The 18,295-nt window shown below is 65.7% G+C and overlaps 1 protein-coding gene across 1 annotated transcript; it reads right to left on the reverse strand.

Annotated features, from left to right (window-relative positions):
* Positions 1–1,395: 1,395 nt before the first annotated feature.
* On the reverse strand, positions 1,396–17,700 carry VWA7 (von Willebrand factor A domain containing 7). Its single transcript, XM_039517249.1, has 17 exons — positions 17,668–17,700; positions 15,688–15,939; positions 14,843–15,124; positions 13,306–13,402; positions 12,412–12,534; positions 11,513–11,711; positions 10,546–10,715; positions 9,973–10,085; positions 9,218–9,334; positions 8,400–8,579; positions 7,894–8,071; positions 7,654–7,806; positions 7,227–7,319; positions 5,904–6,190; positions 5,223–5,359; positions 4,564–4,732; positions 1,396–2,206 (listed from the first exon to the last, which is right to left on the reverse strand). The coding sequence occupies exons 2-17, from the start codon at positions 15,922–15,924 to the stop codon at positions 1,832–1,834; spliced, it is 2,910 nt and encodes a 969-aa protein (XP_039373183.1). The 5' UTR covers positions 15,925–15,939; positions 17,668–17,700; the 3' UTR covers positions 1,396–1,831.
* Positions 17,701–18,295: the final 595 nt, after the last annotated feature.

Raw genomic sequence — 18,295 nt, forward strand, 5'->3', positions numbered from 1 at the left:
TGTCTATGTCTAAGTGCCCTCTAGTGGCTGGATTCAGACCTGCGCGTGTGTCATTAGCCCTCTAGTGCTTAAAGCTGATGGGGATTCTCCTTCCACCACCTACCTTTACCCCCGGCATCCCTTTGACAACACATAGCGTGAGCTTTACCCTCCGTGTTAGCCCCCGTCCTCCCCCACTTCAGACGATGGATGTGGGGGGAAGACTCCTCCAAGGTATTTATTCTAATCGCTGTAAATAGACCGATTGCAATTAATATAATAAACTTGGCCAAAAGGAAAGGACAGAATTCAAGCTTCACTTCTTCATTCAGTGTCCCACTCCCTGCCTCGCTGAGCCAGGGATTGGGGCCGGATGGGAGCTGGCGCCCCCTAGAGGGGACAGGCCCCTGCCCCATTCCCCGCCCCCCTGAGCCAGCCAGTCCCTGCCCTGGGGCCGGATGGGAGCCAGCGCCCCCTAGAGGGGACAGACCCCATGTCCCAAATCAGAATTGGAACTCACCTCTTCTGTGGCATTATCAATTTTATTAACAGCAGTTTAATTTTTTTTAAAAAGTGGTATCTTTAACCAACCAAAAAACAAAAACAAAACTAACAAAAAAAAAGCACAAACATCCAAACAATAAACCCAATTTAAAATCATCACCCAGAAATACCAGAATCACCGGAAATAAATATAATCCAAAAATAATTCACTTATTGAAAATAATTAGCCAAAATATACAAAGGAGCCACAACTCTTCCAACCATTAGGAGATGAAATTTAAAAAGCATCTCGGGTCAGGACGATCATGGGCAGCTTCGAAAGGCAGAATAGAGATCCCAGCCCCGTCATGCCAGGCACTGCAAACCCCGCCCTCCCCAACTAAGATCAGGGCTCCAGGTACTGCACACACCCCTCCTGACTGAGATCAGGGCCCCTGTTGCACTAGGTCTGCATACAGACACGGGATAGTTTCAGCCTTGAAGTGCTTACACACTAGACAGACCAAGGGGAAACTGAGGCACAGACCAGGAAAGGGACTTGCCCAGAAGAGGCAGGAATTGACTCCAGGAGTCCTGACACGCAGCCTTGTGCATTAACACAAGGCAGCCCGGCCATTCTGTGCTCTGCGGCCTAGGAGAACGTCCAGCGGACGGGCACCCAGGAGGTTCTGAGTTCGAATCCCACCGCCGTGACTGAGAGGCCCTGACCTCCAGGAGCTCTCGCCATGACTCACGCTGGGCGTTGGTGCTGGGAAATGGAGTCAGGGTGTAACATTCATCCCACAAAGTTGGGGGAAAATACATTATTTTTTGCTGGAAATTATTTGTATTTCTGGTGTCAGCTCAGAAAAGCATCTCAAATAGCCCATCCCGGATTCCCGACCCGGGGGTGTCACAGTATGAAACCCCTCCGCCCACCCCCCTCTCTCTCACACACACACACACACTGCAGGGTGTTAGAGCTACACGGTCACCGGTCCCTTTTCTCCCAGCAGCCCCCAGTGCAGCTGCAGAGGAGAGCTGACCTGGATGCTCTACCGCATCCCCACTAGAGGGCACCCTAGAGGAAGAACGTCCAGCCGAGTGCAGTACCACCTGTCTCCACTAGAGGGCACCCTATAGGAAAAGCATCCCAGCCGGGTGCAGTACCAATTGTCTCCACTAGAGGGCACCATATAGGAAGAGCGTCCCAGCTGGGTGCAGTACCACCTGTCTCCACTAGAGGGCACCCTATAGGAAGAACCTCCCAGCTGGGTGCAGTACCACCTGTCTCCAGTAGAGGGTGCCGTAGCCAGGACTGGATGCTGTACCATAGCTCCACACACACACTAGGGGGCGCCCTGTGGCATCAGTGCCCCAGCCCGACATGAAAGGCCACCTGAACGGCCAACGCTGCCACCCCCCACCAGGGGGTGAGAGCCAGGTCCCCCGCGGCGCCAGCAGGAGGCGCCGCCACCGGGCACCGATACTCCTCCCCCAGCCGATTGGTCACCAGAAGCTCCGCCTCCCGGGTGCAGCAGTCGGAGGAGTAGGTGGCCGTCGCAGCCTGGCCATCAGCCCAGTGGGGCACGGCCGCGCCCCCTGCCCGCACCGACCGGATGCCGTCCCCGTCCCAGATCCGCAGCCTGGCCGTCCAGCGGCGCTCGCGGCAGGGGGACCCTGGTGGGCCGCAGGTGCCAGCCACCGAGGTGACGTTGCAGGGAGGGGAGGCGCGATTCGGCACCTGCAGGAAGAAAGCGACAGGGTGGGCGAACAGGCCAGCGCCGGGCCGTGAACCCACCGGCTAGGGGGGGACACAGATTTTTAATCTATAACCAGGGCAATTACACATTAACAACTCACCACATCTGGGGGCGTTTCGTTTCCTTTGTTTTTTTCTTAACGATTCACAAAGCTTCCTGGGTATTGAATTTCCCCCGTCGTATCGGGAGCTCACTCGGTTTCTTTGCATGGCGCATCCCCACTTTTATAGAAACGCTTCCCAAAGGGGCTTGGTTGTTAATTGCCCTAGTTTTATGTTCACAAATCACCACATTTCTTCACTATTTCATTTCCGTTAATGCTCAACGACGCTTAACGGCCTTTACCGGACCTAGTTTTACCCTGACAACTCACGTCATCTTTGACTATTTCATTTCCCTAGTTTTAGATCAATTACGCTTTGGCATTTCACGTCCCTCAGTTTATAGTGAAAACTCATGATGTTGGTTTTTTAACATTTCATTCCCTTAGTTTTACACGGGCAGATCACAACGTTTATGGCATTTACTTTCCCCAATTTTATACTCCTGAGTCACAATTTGGGGACGCGTTTACATTTCTCATCTTACCCCAAAATCTTGGCGATCATTATTTCCTTTCTCCAGTTTTATGCTAATGAGTCACAGAGTTTAGGGAATTAATTGTCCTGGTTTCCTACGGTCGACTGACAACGCTCAGGCCGCCTTCTCGGTCCCTGGTTTTTTCAATGACTCACAAAGCTTTCTGGCGTTTGATTTCTCGGGGAGCGTGAGACGTTGCACTCAGTAAGATTTTATGAACTATGCTGAGGAGTGGGAATATGATGTAACTGGAATATGCTTCATGCAAAAGGTCTCTTGGAAGGGATCATTACAAAGCTCATCTACTGAGCGTGATCATCCTATTTGTATAAATGTACCACGCTCGTATCTGAAACGAGAAACGTGGAATATAACTCTGAGGGCCTGTTGTAATTATGCAAAGTGGGGCCGTTAATGGTGGTTTGAACTCTTGATGGCTCCCAGGAGCCAGGACGATTGGCTGCAGATGGGTGTGTTTCACCTGTAAGTTTTCCTGCATACGTGTGCGCTGGCAGGTGGGCAATGAAGTCCTGCAGGGACATGGGATCATGTCACCTGAACGGGAATCCAGCCTTAACCTGGTGCTTTTCCAGTGAGGAGGAGGAGGGGTGGGAGCCCAGGGCAGCGCCGTAACAAGGGCCAGGCGGAGGGACGCAGCTCCACCGTGATCCGCTTCGGCGGCAGCTCTACCACCGCCACTTCTTCGGCGGCGGGTCCCTGAGTCCCTCTTGGAGGGAAGCACCTGCCGCTGAATTGCCGCCGCCGCTTCATTCATTCTTCGGCGGCAGATCCTTCCCTCCGACAGGGACTCGGGGACCCGCCACCAAAGAGCCTGGAGCCGGCCCTTGCCTCGGGCGCAAAAATTCCTTGTTACGGCTCTGACCCAGAGGGACAAAGGATTCCCGCCTGGTGCCAAAGGTCTATGAATGGGTGGAAGAGAAGGAGCCATCACGGGGAATCCCCGAGCTACCCCCTGAGCGGGAACAGGGGCTGGAGCAGGGGAAAGGATTGTGCCCAGACCAGGAAGGCTCCAGTCTGTGATAGCAGCTGATTGAAACATCCGAGGGTGAGATTTTATCCGTATTCAGTTTATTACTGTAGTAAGCTTAGACTGGCGCGTTTTATTTTACTTGGTGATTCACTTTGTTCTGTCTGTCACTACTTGGAGCCACTGAAATCCTCCTTTCTGTAGTTAATCAAATCACTTTTTACTCATTAATTAACCCAGAGTCTGTGTTAATACCTGGGGGAGCAGACAGCCGTGCAGCTCTCTGTCAGTGTTCCAGAGGGTGAACGGTTGATGAGTTTCCCCCGTATGAGCTTTATACCGGGTAAAATGGATTGATTCGGGTTGAGACCCCACTGGGAGTTGGGCATCCGGGTGTTAGAGATGAGCACACGTCTGTGAGCTGCTTTCGGGAAAACCTGCAGCTTTGGGGCAGGTAATTCAGACGCGGGGTCTGTGCTGGTGCAGACGGGCGTGTCTGGCTCAGCAAGACGGGGGGCCGGGCCCCCAGCTGGCAGGGGAAGCAGGGGCAGACGTAGCCTGGGCACATCGGGTGGCAGCTCCCAAGGGGGTTTCTGTGACCCAGCCCCTCACAGGGTTTTCTCAGCGACTCACACAGTTTGGGACGTTGCATTTTAGTTTCAGCAGCTCAGGAAGTTTTGCTGCAGGACATTTCAGTTCCCTGAACAGCCGAGAGCCAGTGCGGAGCCAGGGCCCTGGTGCCAGCTGCTGGCCGCGCGCCCCCGGACTCACCGGTGGCCGGTGCAGCACCAGGAGCTGGATGAAGGCGAAGTTGGCGTCCCCGGCCGGGGAAAGGGGGTCGGCGCGGAGGGTGACGGTGACGGCCGACCCGGGGGGGGCGCTGCCGGGCACCTGCAGCGAGATGACGCCCGTCGCCGTCTGGTTCCTGGCCAGCTGCAGCCTGCGCGAGAGGCGGGGTCAGCACCGGCGGGGGCGGGGCGGGCAAGGGACAGATGGACGGAAGCTGGGAGCCGAAGAGGGACAGACGGATGCTGTGGGGCAAGGAGGGACGGGCAGACAGACTGACCCCGGGAGCCAAAGGACAGACTGACGGACACACCAACCCCAGGAGCCAATGGACAGACTGACCCCGGGAGCCAAAGGATGGATGGACGGACTGATCCAGGGAGCCAATGGACAGACGGACAGACAGCCTGGGAGCCAAGGGATGGATGGATGGACAGACCGACCCTTGGAGCCAATGGATGGATGGACGGACAAAGCAACCCCGGGAGCCGATGGACAGAGCGATGGACAGACCGACCAATGCAGGGAGCCAGGGGATGGATAGGCAGGACAGACCGACCCTGGGAGCTGAGGGACGGACGGCCAGCCGGGCGGCCAGCCTGGGGAGCCGAGCACAGACAGACGGACGGGCCCCGGGGGGTTACCGTGGGCTGGAGGTGCTGACGGGGTAGCCGGGGTCGCTGCTCACGGCCAGGCCCAGCTCCTGGGGCTCCTCGGGGTTCCAGACCCACCAGGCGACGGCGCCCGTCTGCCCCGGGAACAGGGGCCCGGCGCTGCTCAGCTGGGGGGAGAACCGGGCAGAGCTGGCTTGGGGGGGGGGAGCACCACACGCCGACCCCCACTGGGCCCCCTCCCTGCCACATGGCGACCCCCATAGCCCCCCCACCCCCTCCCTACAGCACGGAGCCCCCACCCCCTCCCTGCACCCCGGAGCCCCCCACTGGACCCCCTCCCTGCTGCATCATCGACCCCCATAGCCCCCACCCCTTCCCTGCAGCACAGAGCCCCCACTGGGCCCCTCCTGCCGCATGGCGACCCCCATAGCCTCCCACCCCTCCCTGCAGCACGGAGCCCCTCAAACCCCCACCCTTCTCCCTGCAGCACAGAGCCCCACCCCTGCTTGCAGTACAGCGCCCACCTCAGAGTCCCCAAACTCCCTCCCTGCAGCATGGTGCCCCCACTGCACCCCAGTTCCCTCCCTACACCATTGCACCCCCCACTGAGCCCCCTGCCCCACTACCTGCACCACAGCACCCCCCAGAGCCCCCCGCCCCCTCCCTGCAGCCCAGGCCCCCTAGCGCCGCCCTGGGCCCAGCAGCACCGACCTGCAGCAGGAACCCCACGGCCGAGGTGACCTGGGGGGCTGGCCTCTCCACGCGCCGGCCCCGGCTGTCGGACCCTCGCAGGATCAGCGCGAAGCCCCCCCGGGGCAGGGCCGGGGGCAGGGCCGCAGCGTAAAGCCCCGTCCCCTTGGCCACTTCCTGGAGCGGCAGCTCCCCGCCCAGCCGCCGGCCCGTGAGGGGGTCCGCCAGCTCCACCGCCTCCATCCGGACCGAGCCCTCGCCCGGCCGGGTCAGCCCCGTCACGGCCAGGACCAGCGACAGAGGCAGCCCTGTCGGGTCAGAACCAGAACTGAGTCCAAGCCCCCGTCGAGACGATCCCCGACCACGGCAGAGCCCAAAGCCCTTGGGCTCGGATGCGGCCGCTTCTGGGGTGGGGCAGCTGGGGAACAGCCACACATAACGCCACATGGGGACAGCTCACCCGGCGCGGGGATGCAGCCAGCTCTGGGGTGGGGCAGCTGGGAGAACAGCCGCACATAACGGCTCACCCGGCGCGGAGATGCAGCCAGCTCTGGGGTGGGGCAGCTGGGAGAACAGCCGCACATAACGGCTCACCCGGCGCTGAGATGCAGCCAGCTCTGGGGTGGGGCAGCTGGGGAACAGCCACACATAATGCCACATGGGGACGGCTCACCCGGCGCTGAGATGCAGCCAGCTCTGGGGCGGGGCAGCTGGGGGAACAGCCGCAAATAACGCCACATGGGGACGGCTCGCCCGGCGCTGAGATGCAGCCAGCTCTGGGGTGAGGCAGCTGGGAGAACAGCTGCACATAATGGCTCACCCGGCGCGGGGATGCAGCCAGCTCTGGGGCGGGGCAGCTGGGGAACAGCCACACACAACACCACATGGGGACGAATCACCCGGCGCGGGGATGCAGCCAGCTCTGGGGCGGGGCAGCTGGGGGAACAGCCGCACATAACGCCACATGGGGATGGCTCACCTGGCGCGGGGATGCAGCCAGCTCTGGGGCGGGGCAGCTGGGGGAACAGCCGCACATAACGCCACATGGGGATGGCTCGCCTGGCGCTCAGATGCAGCCAGCTCTGGGGTGAGGCAGCTGAGAGAACAGCCGCACATAATGGCTCACCTGGCCCGGGGATGCAGCCAGCTCTGGGGCGGGGCAGCTGGGGGAACAGACCCACAACGTGGGAGAGGAAGTGACGGGAGATTCACAGCTGAGTGAAAGCAGAGTGACCCCAGAACACTGGGGCTCCCCATACACAGCCCCTAGCGCCACCCTGGGGCAATGGGGCAGCCCTGAAGGGGGGGGAGAACCCCCTGCTGAGCCCCCCCCCCCGAGCTTACCTCTCACCGGGCGACTGTCCAGCTTGAAGAGTCCTGGGTGGGGCCCCTGGGCCGGGACAGCGAAGTAAGACAGGAAATCCAGCGAGCTGTTGCCTGGTAACAGAGCGGGGGGACCCCATTAGGGGAGAGGTCCCGGGCCCCCTTCCCTGCCCCGCCCCGAGCCAGCCAGTCCCGCCCTGGGGCCGGGGGGGAGCCGGTGCCCCCTAGAGGGGACAGGCCCCTGCCCCATTCCCTGCCCCCCTGAGCCAGCCAGTCCTGCCCTGGGGCCGGGGGGGAGCCGGTGCCCCCCAGAGGGGACAGGCCCCTGCCCCATTCCCTGCCCCGCCCCGAGCCAGCCAGGCCCTGCCCTGGGGCCGGGGGGAGCCGGCGCCCCCCAGAGGGAGCAGCCCCATACCCCACTCCCTGCCAGGTTTAACCCTTTCCTCACCTCGCACGTGCACCGAGTAGTTGCCCTGCGCCTGCACCTCCAGGGTCCAGAGGCCGACGGGCGGCCGGGGCGAGAGCTCGAGCCGGTGGAAAGTCCCGAATCGCTGGCCGGTGCCCAGGGGGCCGCTGGCGGCGTCCGAGCTCTGGGAGGTCCCTGTGGGGCGAAGGGGCAGGTGGGCCGAGGCCGGGACACGCGGATCCCTCCCCCCGATCGGGTGGGGGCGTCTCCCCCTGGACTCACCGCTCGGGTCCTGGAGCCGGAAGGTGCCGACGTCCCCCTGGACGGTCACTATGGCCCCGTCCACCCGGCTGTCGATCCAGAAGCGGTGGCTCTCCCAGGCGGCCCGTTTCCTCTGCCCCCTCCGGCCCAGCCCCTCGGGGCCCGAGCTGCCCCCCCTCTGGTACTGGAACAGGGTCACCTGGAAACACAGGGCCCCCATCCCCAAAACACAGCAGCGTCAGCACCGTCCCAGACGCCGGGGTCCCTCCTCTCCATCGCCCTCCAAGAGGTGAGGGATCCTGGGTCCCATTCCCCATCCCTGTCTCCAGCCCCACCCAGGGGTGACACCCAGCGCTGCCGTCCCGGACACCTGGGTTCCATTCCCCATCCCTGTCTCCGCCCCTCCCAGGGGACAACTCTGTGCTGCCGTCCCGGGCGCCGGGGTCCCATTCCCCATCCCTGTCTCCGCCCCCCCGGGGGTGACACCCAGCGCTGCCGTCCCGCACGCCGGGGTCCCCTCTCCGTACCGAGGAAGCAGTGGTCTCGCCGATGACGCCCGCCACCTGCCGGATGTTGGCGTTGTCGGTGAAGATAATCTGGCCGCCGGAGCTGCGGGCCAGGTCCACATACAGGTCAAAGCGGTCAGGGGCCAGCACCTCCCGCCTCACCCGTGTCCTGGAGGGGTCCTCCGTGATCAGGAAAGTCACCTGGCGAGGAGCCAAGAGGAGGTGAGATTCCCCAGGGAGCTGCGAGACCCTGGCTCTGTTATTGTAGGGCCTACTGAAATCACTGGGGAGGTTTGGGTTTGTTATTGTAGGGCCTACTGAAAGCACTGGGGAGGTTTGGGTTTGTTATTGTAGGGCCTACTGAAAGCACTGGGGAGGTTTGGGTTTGTTATTGTAGGGCCTACTGAAAGCACTGGGGAGGTTTGGGTTTGTTATTGTAGGACCTGCTCAAAGCGCTGGGGAGGTTTGGGTTTGTTCTTTAATCGTTAGTGGGGCGGTTTGTTATTGTAGGGCCTACTCAAAGCGCTGGGGTGGTTTGGGGTTGTTATTTAATCATTAGTGGGACGGTTTGTGTTATATCCGGGCCTAACCCAATGCTCTTTTTGTTTTGGTTTCCTCTTGTTGGAGCGGTTTGTTATTGTAGGGCCTACCAAAAGTATTTTCCTTGTTTTGATTTCTCTCTTCTCTCGGTTCAGACGGTTTGTTATCGCAGGGCCTCCTGGAAGTCCCAACATCGTTTTGCTTTGCCGTTTACCTTTGCTCTGCCAGGTTGTTAGTGTAGGGTCTCTCGGGCATCCGTTTGTTTTGGTAGGGTCTCCCACCCGCCAGGGGCTGCCCACCTTGCACCTGCGCTCCTGGATCAGGGCCTCCACGCTGCTCCGGAGGTGGGCGTCCTTCGCCGAGGCGTCCGTGAAGACGAAGATCTCGGACATGGGGGGCGAGTGCAGCAGGGCCAGCTGGGGGGACACAGAGAGCTGTCGGGGGGCCAGATGGGGGCTGTGGGCCGGAGGGACCAGAGAGCTGCGGGGGCGGGGAGCAGGAGATCAGAAATGGGGGTTGTGGGAGAGGGGAGGTGCCTAGGCAAGGAAACCGGGGCTGAAGTGTGGGGCTCAGGATTGGATATGGGGTGCTGTTTCAGGGAGTGGGAAATGGGGGATGGGAACAGAGGAGGTAAAACTGGGGTTGGGGGAAAGGGAGCAGGATTGGGGCTGTGGGGTGGAATTTGAAGGGGATGAGAAGTAGGAGGGCTGGGGGCAGGGGAGCAGGACTGGGGGCTGAGGGGCAGGGATTGGGGGCTGAGAAGTGGGAGGGTCATGGGGGGCAGGATTGGGGGGCTGAGAAGTGGGGAGGCAGGGGCAGGATTGGGGGCCGCGGGGCAGGGATTGGGGGGCTGAGAAGTGGGAGGGTCATGGGGGGCAGGATTGGGGGCCGTGGGGCAGGGATTGGGGGGCTGAGAAGTGGGAGGGTCATGGGGGGCAGGATTGGGGGCCGCGGGGCAGGGATTGGGGGGCTGAGAAGTGGGAGGGTCGGGGGGGCAGGATTGGGGGGGATGAGAAACGGGGGGGCCGTGGGGGGCAGGACCCGGCTCCGGTACCTGCAGCGCCGACAGACACATCTCGGGCTCGTCGCCCCCGGCCAGGGGGCTGATCGAATTCAGGATCCTCAGGAATTCGTCGGCGTCGCTCGTCTTGTGCACGGGCCCGAAGCCTGAAGGGGGAAACCGAGGCAGGGGGCCAGGCTCGGGGAAGGGCGGGAGTCAAAGGGCAGTCGCCCTAAATCCCGCTGGGCCCCACCCCCGAGCGGCCCCACCCAGCCCCCCAATGCTCCCTCTGAACCCCACAGCCCGTGACGTGTGTCTACACCTGGGGAGCAGCCACTGGCCTGGAATCAGCCCGGGAGGCCCCACTCCACCCCTGCCCCCAAACCCCCGTCCCGCCTCTTTCCGGCTTCCGCCCCCGACACTTGGGGCGTTTGGTCTCAAACCAGGGGGTGGAAATCCGGCCCCGGGCCGAGAGCGGGCGGGGTCCCCTCCCCGCGGAAGGATTTCGGGAGCTGGCGCTGGGCAGATCCGTGCAGGACGAGCCGGTAACATTGGGGGTTCCCCTCCCCAGGGGGCGCGCACCCCCCAGCCCCCAGTGCCCCCCATCGCCCCCTCCCCCGGATGCACCGGGGTCGTGGAAGGGGACCAGCAGGTAGAAGTCGGGCTCCTCGGGGCCCCCCAGCCGGCGGGTGAGGATGTCGCGGGCCTGGAGCCGGGCGGCGCCGATCTCCTCGCCCATGCTGCCCGTGGTGTCCAGCACCAAGCTGAGCCCCACGCCGGGGCTGACGTCCAGCAGCCTGCGGGGCCGGGGCACAGACGGACGCTCGGTCACCGGCGGGAGGGGACGGGGGGGCGACGTCGCGAGGGATGGGGCCAGGCAGGGGGACGTGACCCTGGATCCAGGTGTGGGGGCTGGGGGGGGGGATCCGGCTGGGGGGGCCGGGGCCGAGTGGGGGGACGTGACCCTGGATCCAGGTATGGCAGCCAGGACCAAGTGCGGGGACACCCCGGATCCAGGGATTGGGGCCGATACAGGTGTGGGGGCCAGGCCTGAGCCGGTGGCCATCACCCCACGAGCCGGGTGAGGGGGGGCAGGGCTGATCCGGGGGCGTGGGGGAGGGGCCCGAGTGGGGTGTAGGGGGAGGGGTCGCAGTGGGGTGTGGGGGAGGGGCCCCGAGTGGGGTGGGGGGGGGCTCGCAGTGGGGTGTAGGGGAGGGGGCCCCGAGCGGGGTGGGGAGGGGTCGCAGTGGGGTGTGGGGAGGGGCCCAATCAGGGGGTGTGGGGGCTCGCAGTGGGGTGTGGGGAGGGGTCCCGAGCAGGGTGTGGGGAGGGGGACCAGTGGGGTGTTGGGGGCCTGCAGCGGGGTGGGGGAGGGTCCTGAGCGGGGTGTGGGAGGGGCCCTGAGTGGGGTGTGGGGAGGGGTCCCGAGCAGGGTGGGGCCTCGCAGGGGTGTGGGGAGGGGCCCTGAGCAGGGTGTGGGGAGGGGTCCCGAGCAGGGTGGGGGCTCGCAGGGGGTGTAGGGGGAGGGGCCCCGAGCAGGGTGTGGGGGAGGGGTCCCGAGCAGGGTGGGGGGGGCTCGCAGGGGGGCTCTCACCTCATGAATCGCTTGTCATGGGCCAGGTCCCGCCGCAGGTCTCGCAGGAACCGGGCCGAGGCCTCGAGGGCCAGGCCGGCCGCCGGGCCGTGCAGATAGTGGTGGGGGGAGAAGAGGGGGGACGAACTGTCCTTGTTTATCCCCCCTTGGGGGTCCCGCAGGCGGCTGCTGTCGAGCTGCCCCCCGTGGCTGCACTTCCCTGGGGGGGAACAGCGGAGAAAGGCTTCAGTTAGCCTCCCTGCTCCCCCAAATCGCCCCCAGGGCCCCCCAAAAACCCTCCCCGTTAAAATCTCCCCCCACATTGTCCTGCCTGATTTTTGGGGTCACCCTCCTCTGATGCCCCCCCATGATCCCAATATCAACCCCCACCCTGCTCCCCTCGCAGAGGTACCCCCCAATTATTGGGGTCACCTCTGCCTCCCCAAACCACAGCCAGCCGCCCCTTCACCCCCGAATCGTCCAGAGCAACCCTGAGCCCCCGAAAGGTAACGCTCGCATTATCGGGGTCACCATTCACCCTCAGTATTGGGCGCTCGTTGCCTGCAGCAGAAATAAGCGGCACCCCCCTAAATTATTGGGGTCCTGCCCTCTGCCCCCCCACCTAACCAGGAACCCCAAATCAGCAACTTTCATAGCCCCCCCGACATTGGTATCACCCCTTAACATCTTGGGGGGCCCCTCCCTGACACCTTGGCACACACCAGCCATGCACCCCCAGACTGGGGTTTCCACGTCACCCCCACATAAGCCCTCCCCCGGGGGGGGTCACAGCCCCCCCTCTGTTCCCTCCGCACTGCAAAATGTTGGGGTGCTGGTCAATGCCGCAGAGCCCCAGGCTGGGGCTGTGCAGGAGGGAGGGACTGGGGGTCACCCCCAAACCCGGCCCCGCTGAGCCCTACCGGGCGGTTTCCCCGGCTCGGAGCCGAAGTAGCCGCTGGTCAGCAGCCCGCGCTGCCGGAGCGAGCCCAGGAGGTTCCCCTGGCAGGTCCAGCCGGTGCAGGAGCGGCAGGTCGGGACATCGGCTGCGGGAGAGGCGGGGAAAGGGCGGGGGGTGAAGGTAGGTCCGGCCGGACGCCTGGGTTCTGTCCCCAGCGCCGCCCCGGAACCTCCCCTCCCCCAGGCGACCTCGGGCACGTGGCCGCTCTGTGCCTCGGTTTCCCCAGGAGAAAGGAGGAGAAACGATCCGTGTTACGACTGCGACTCGGTCGGGACCAGGAATTTCTTAGGAGGGCAGCGCCCGGCGCGACGGGCCCCAACCTCAGTGGGGGGGGGAGGGGGTCTGGGCAGCGCCCGGCGCGACGGGCCCCGACCTCAGTGTGTGTGGGGGGGTCTGGGCAGCGCCCGGCGCGACGGGCCCCGACCTCAGTGTGTGGGGGGGGCGGGCGGCCCGGCGCGCGAGGGGACCTCAGTGTGTGGGGGGGGGTCTCGGCAGCGCCCGGCGCGACGGGGCCCCGATCTCTGTGTGTGTGGGGTGGGCGCACCCCGGCGCGGGGGGGGCCCTGATCCCGATGTGGGGGTGTGTGTGGGGTCCGGGCAGCGCCCGGCGCGACGGGCCCCGATCTCAGTGTGTGGGGGGGGGTCTGGCCAGCACCCGGCGCGACGGGCCCCGATCTCCGTTGGGGGGTCTGGGCAGCACCCGGCGGGAGGGGTCCCCGATCTCAGTGTGGGGCGGGTCTGGGCAGCACCCGGCGGGAGGGGGTCCCCGATCTCAGTGTGGGGCGGGTCTGGGCAGCACCCGGCGGGAGGGGGTCCCCGATCTTAGGCCGGGCAGGTGGCCGGGGTGGGGCTGGTACCTCCGGCAATGGAGCCCAGCTCACGGCCGGGTTGGAGCAGGTCCGGGTGGATCCCGCGGTGGCCCAGTTCGACCCAGTTACTGTGGCTGTAGAAATCCTGCCGGGAGGGGAGGGGAGAGAGATGGGGGTGGGGAGACGGGAGAGAGAGAAATAAATGGACGGACCACGAGCAATCGGCCCAATGGGCCCCTGGAGACCGGCCCCCGGCCACCCCCTCCTGGCCTTCTGGGTCACCCCATGGGCCGCCGAGCGTGAGAGCCCCCCCCCCGCCCCGCACCACGGGCTGCCCCTGGCCCACGCTGGGCCGGAGGGAAGGGGGCAGCAGCTGGGAGAGAGATGGGAGGAGATGGGCGGATGGACACAGCTGGGCTGGGTGAATGGATGGAGGGAGGCAGAGATGGCTGGACGGACAGACAGGGGCAGAGGTGGATGGGTAGAATGGACAGATGGGGAAGGGATGGACAGACAGAGGCAGAGATGGACAGACGGATGTAGCAGAGATGGATGACTGGATGGATGGACAGCGTGGACGGGGGTAGGGGGGCGTGGATGGATGTACCGACAGATGGGAGCAGAGATGGACGGACGGATGGACAGAGGGATGGATGGGGACAGAGGTGGATGAATGGACGGAGGGGGGAATAGACGGACAGATAGATGAACGGGGGGCAGAGGTGGATGAATGGATGGATGGATGGATGGGGAAGAGACGGATGGACAGATGGATGAACGGGGGCAGAGATGGACGAATGGGGGCAGAGATGGCCGGACGGTTGGACTGTGGGATGGATGGGGGCAGAGGTGGCCGGACGGATGGACAGAGGGGTGGATGGGGACAGAGGTGGCCGGACGGATGGACAGAGGGATGGCTGGGGACAGAGGTGGCTGGACAGATGGACACAGGGATGGATGGGGGCAGAGGTGGCTGGACGGATGGACAGAGGGATGGCTGTGGGCAGAGGTGGATGGATGGATGGGTGGATGGATGGCGGCAGAGATGGCCGGACGGATGGACAGAGGAGTGGATGGGGGCAGAGATGGCTGGACGGATGGACAGAGGGGTGGATGGGGGCAGAGATGGCCGGACGGATGGACAGAGGGGTGGATGGGGGCAGAGGTGGCCGGACTGATGGACAGAGGGGTGGATGGGGGCAGAGATGGCCGGACAGATGGACAGAGGAGTGGATGGGGGCAGAGATGGCCGGACGGATGGACAGAGGGGTGGCTGGGGGCAGAGATGGCCGGACGGATGGACAGAGGGATGGCTGGGGGCAGAGATGGCCGGACGGATGGACAGAGGGGTGGCTGGGGGCAGAGGTGGCCGGACGGATGGACAGAGGGATGGCTGGGGGCAGAGGTGGCCGGACGGATGGACAGAGGGATGGACGGGGGCAGAGGTGGATGAATGGATGGACGGACGGATGGCGGCAGAGATGGCCGGCCGGACGCTGGGTAACCAGAGGGCTGGAGCCGAGCAGCGCCGGGCGCGCAGACGGGGCGGGACGAGGGGCGGAGGGACCCCGGCGTCCGGGCGGACCTGCAGCGAGTGGAGCAGCTGGCCGAGGCGCCGGCGGGCCAGGGGGTAGAGCTCGGCGCCCAGGGCCTGCAGCACCTCGCGCCGGGCGCGCAGGAGGGAGGCGGCCGCCGGCCGCAGCAACTCGCCGTCGAAGTGCAGCACCGGGTCGTCCCGCGCCGCCGGCTGGAAGTCCAGGGCCGCGTTGGCGTTGGCCACCTCCGCCAGCGCCGCGCGGAACCGCCGGGCCGACGCCCCGGGGCCGTAATAGGCCGCGAACACCTCGTCCGCCAGCAGGGGCCGGCCCTGGGGAGGGGGAGAGCGGCCGTGAGACGCCGGGGCCGGCCCTGGGGGGCGCTGGCTGGCTCGGGAGGGGGGGAATGGGGAGTGGGGCAGGGGCCCGTCCCCTCTAGGGGGCACCAGCTCCCACCTGGCCCCACTGCAGGGCCTGGCTGGCTCAGGGGGCGGGGAATGGGGCAGGGGCAGGGACTGGGGAATGGGGCGGGGACTGGCTGGCTAGGGGGGCGGGGGACTGGGGCAGGGGCCCATCCCCTCTAGGGGGCGCCGGCCCCCCCGGCCCCAGTGCTGGGACTGGCTGGCTCAGGGGGCCAGGGAATGGGGCGGGGGCCTGTCCCCTCTAGGGGGCGCCGGCTCCCCCCGGCCCCAGGGCAGGGACTGGCTGGCTCAGGGGGGCAGGGAATGGGGCAGGGCCCGTCCTCTACTGGCTCCCACCCGGCCCCAGGGCAGGGACTGGCTGGCTCGGGGGGCAGGGGATGGGGAATGGGGCGGGGACTGGCTGGCTGGGGGGGGGGAGTGGGGCAGGGGCCCGTCTCCTCTAGGGGGCGCCGGCCCCCCCGGCCCAGGCTCACCTGGAGCTGCTCCCAGGCGGGGCGCCGGCCGCGGGGGGGCGGCAGGTCCCGGAAAAGCTCCAGGGTGGCGTTGAGCAGCGCGTCCTCCGTCAGGTCCTGGTGGGTGGCGGAGCCCCAGGCCAGGGCCATGGCCCGCGACCAGAAGTTGGGGAAGAAGCCGAGGGCCCCGTGGGGCGCCAGGAGCAGCAGGGGCAGGACCCACAGGGGGCCCCACGGCCGGGCCGAGGAACGCGCCATAGCGGGGACATGGAGCTGCGGGGAGCAAAGGGTTAAACGGGGGGAGACGCTCCGGGCAGGGCAGCGCCCCCTAGTGCCACCCTGGGGCATCGGGTCCTGCAGCGCCCCTTGCTGCCCCCCACCCGGCTCCCCGCAGCCCAGCGCCCCCTGCTGCCCCCCACCCGGCTCCCTGCTGCCCAGCGCCCCCTGCTGCCCCCCACCCTGCTCCCTGCAGCCCAGCGCCCCCTGCTGCCCCCCACTGCTTCCTGCATCCCAGCGCCCCCTAGTGCCCCCCCTGCTTCCTTCACCCCAGCGCCCCCTGCTGCCCCCACCCTGCTCCCAGCAGCCCTGCGCCCCCCGCTGCCCCCACCCGGCTCCCCACAGCCCAGCGCCCCCGAGTGCCGCCCAGGGGCATTGGGTCCTGCAGCGCCCCCTGCTGCCCCCACCCTGCTCCCTGCTGCCCTGCGCCCCCTGCTGCCCCCACCCTGCTCCCTGCTGCCCTGCGCCCCCTGCTGCCCCCACCCTGCTCCCCACCGCCCAGCGCCCCCGAGTGCCGCCCTGGGGCGTTGGGTCCTGCAGCGCCCCTGCTGCCCCCACCCTGCTCCCTGCTGCCCAGCGCCCCCCTAGCGACCCCCCGCTGTCTCCCTGGGTGCAGCTGCCCCCCCCCCCCGCCCCGCGTTATCTCTGCGGAGCAGCAGGGTGGGGAACGGGGGCGGGGCCCCGGGGAAGTAACGGCCCGGACTCCTGGGTCCTCGCTTCTCTTCTAAGGAGCAGCGGCTGCCCAGTCAACGCCCTCCCCACCCCCCAATGCTCCCCACCGCCAGGACCCACAGAGCTGGGGGGTGGGCCTGGGAAACCGGGATCTGCCCTCAGCAGGACACGTTTGGGGCGGGGGTGAGTTGGGGGTTCCCAGGTAGCGCGGGGGGGGGATGTGGGATCCAGCCTCCTCGGGGGTCCCAGACAGCAGAGACCCCCCCAAATCCCCCCCGCGCACCCGAGACACAACGCACAACCCTGGAGACGCTAACACAACCCACAGCACAGCCAGACCCTAACAGCGCCCAGAGACACACAACACCCACATAGCACATCACCCCTCCTGGAGATACACAAACACCCGCAACACACCCCATCGTCTCCCAGGGACACACATCTGTGCACACCAGCTAGACACACCGCACATACACACCCCACCGCGCACAACACAACACACACAACCCCCCCACTACACCCCCTAGTGTCACTAAACCCACACCCCACCTATAGACACCACTCAACACCCCCCCACACACTGCCAGACCGTCTCCCCACCACACAATCCCGCCCAGCTGGGATACACCCCCCCACACACACACACAACCCCCGAGACACCACATCCAGCTGCTAGCAGACTCCCCCCCAACTCCCTAGAGACCAACACAACCACCCCCAAACGCCTGCCCCCCCGGACGCCTGGGTTCCCTCCCTGAAGCTGCTCCCCACCAACTCCCAGAGATCCCAGCACCCCCTAACCCCCATAACTCCTCACCCACGTGGGTCCCAGCCTGGCCCCCCAGCCACCGGCGCAGCCAGGGGGGCCGACACCCCAGAACTGACCCCGTCAGGGATCCCCTAACCCACCCCTGCCTCCTGGGACATCACCCCCACCTGCCCCAGCCCCTGACCCCACAACGCGGGGCTCTCTGTACCTGGCTGGCTCCGTCCTTCTCCCTTGTCTCCTTCCCCCGGGCGGATTCCCCCACACCCAGCCAGCCCCCTACGCACCTCGCAGCTCCGGCTGGAGTGACAGTCCCAGGGCAGGAGAGGGGGAGGAGGGGCCTGGCCACGCCCCTTCTGGCAGGACGGGGGGGGGCCGCTACCAGGGGAGGAAAATCCTACTGGGGAAACTGAGGCACAGAGCCAGGAATAGACTCGAGCAGTCAGGACTCCCAGCCCCCCTCCTCGCTGATGTATCCCACCGGCCCCCACTCCCCTCCCTTCCCAGAGCCAGTCAGAGAACCCAGGAGTCCTGGCTCCCAGCCCCCCTCCTAGCTGATGTATCCCACCGGCCCCCACTCCCCTCCCAGAGCCAGACAGAGAACCCAGGAGTCCTAGCTCTCAGCCACCCCCCATTGCCCTTCCCCGGATTCCTGGACCCCACTCCCTGCCCTCCCAGGGGCGACAGCGCTGCGTTACCATGCCGGACGCCTGGGTCCCATGCCCTCCCCCCCCCTGCACTGCGGCTCAGCCGAGCGGGTCCCTGGCCCCGGGCCCAGCGCTGAGTCACCCCGGCCTGGCAGAGACAGACCAGGGAAAGCAGCCTCCAGGGGGCGCCAGCGAGCCAGCCAGCCCAGCCCCACAGCTAGGGGGCAGGGGGTCTGGCCTCTCTCCCCCTAAACCCCACATCCCCCCA

This window comes from Mauremys reevesii, unplaced genomic scaffold (assembly GCF_016161935.1).
Source record: "Mauremys reevesii isolate NIE-2019 unplaced genomic scaffold, ASM1616193v1 Contig1, whole genome shotgun sequence".
NCBI lineage: Eukaryota > Metazoa > Chordata > Testudines > Geoemydidae > Mauremys > Mauremys reevesii.

Coding starts and splice junctions, on each gene's coding strand:
- VWA7 (XM_039517249.1), bottom strand. CDS start 15,924: ATGGCGCGTTCCTCGGCCCGGCCGTGGGGCCCCCTGTGGGTCCTGCCC. Junction 8,580..9,217: donor TCCAGGAGCGCAGGTGCAAG/GTGGGCAGCCCC, acceptor GCTCCTCGCCAG/GTGACTTTCCTGATCACGGA. Junction 7,807..7,893: donor CCGGCTCCAGGACCCGAGCG/GTGAGTCCAGGG, acceptor TTCGCCCCACAG/GGACCTCCCAGAGCTCGGAC.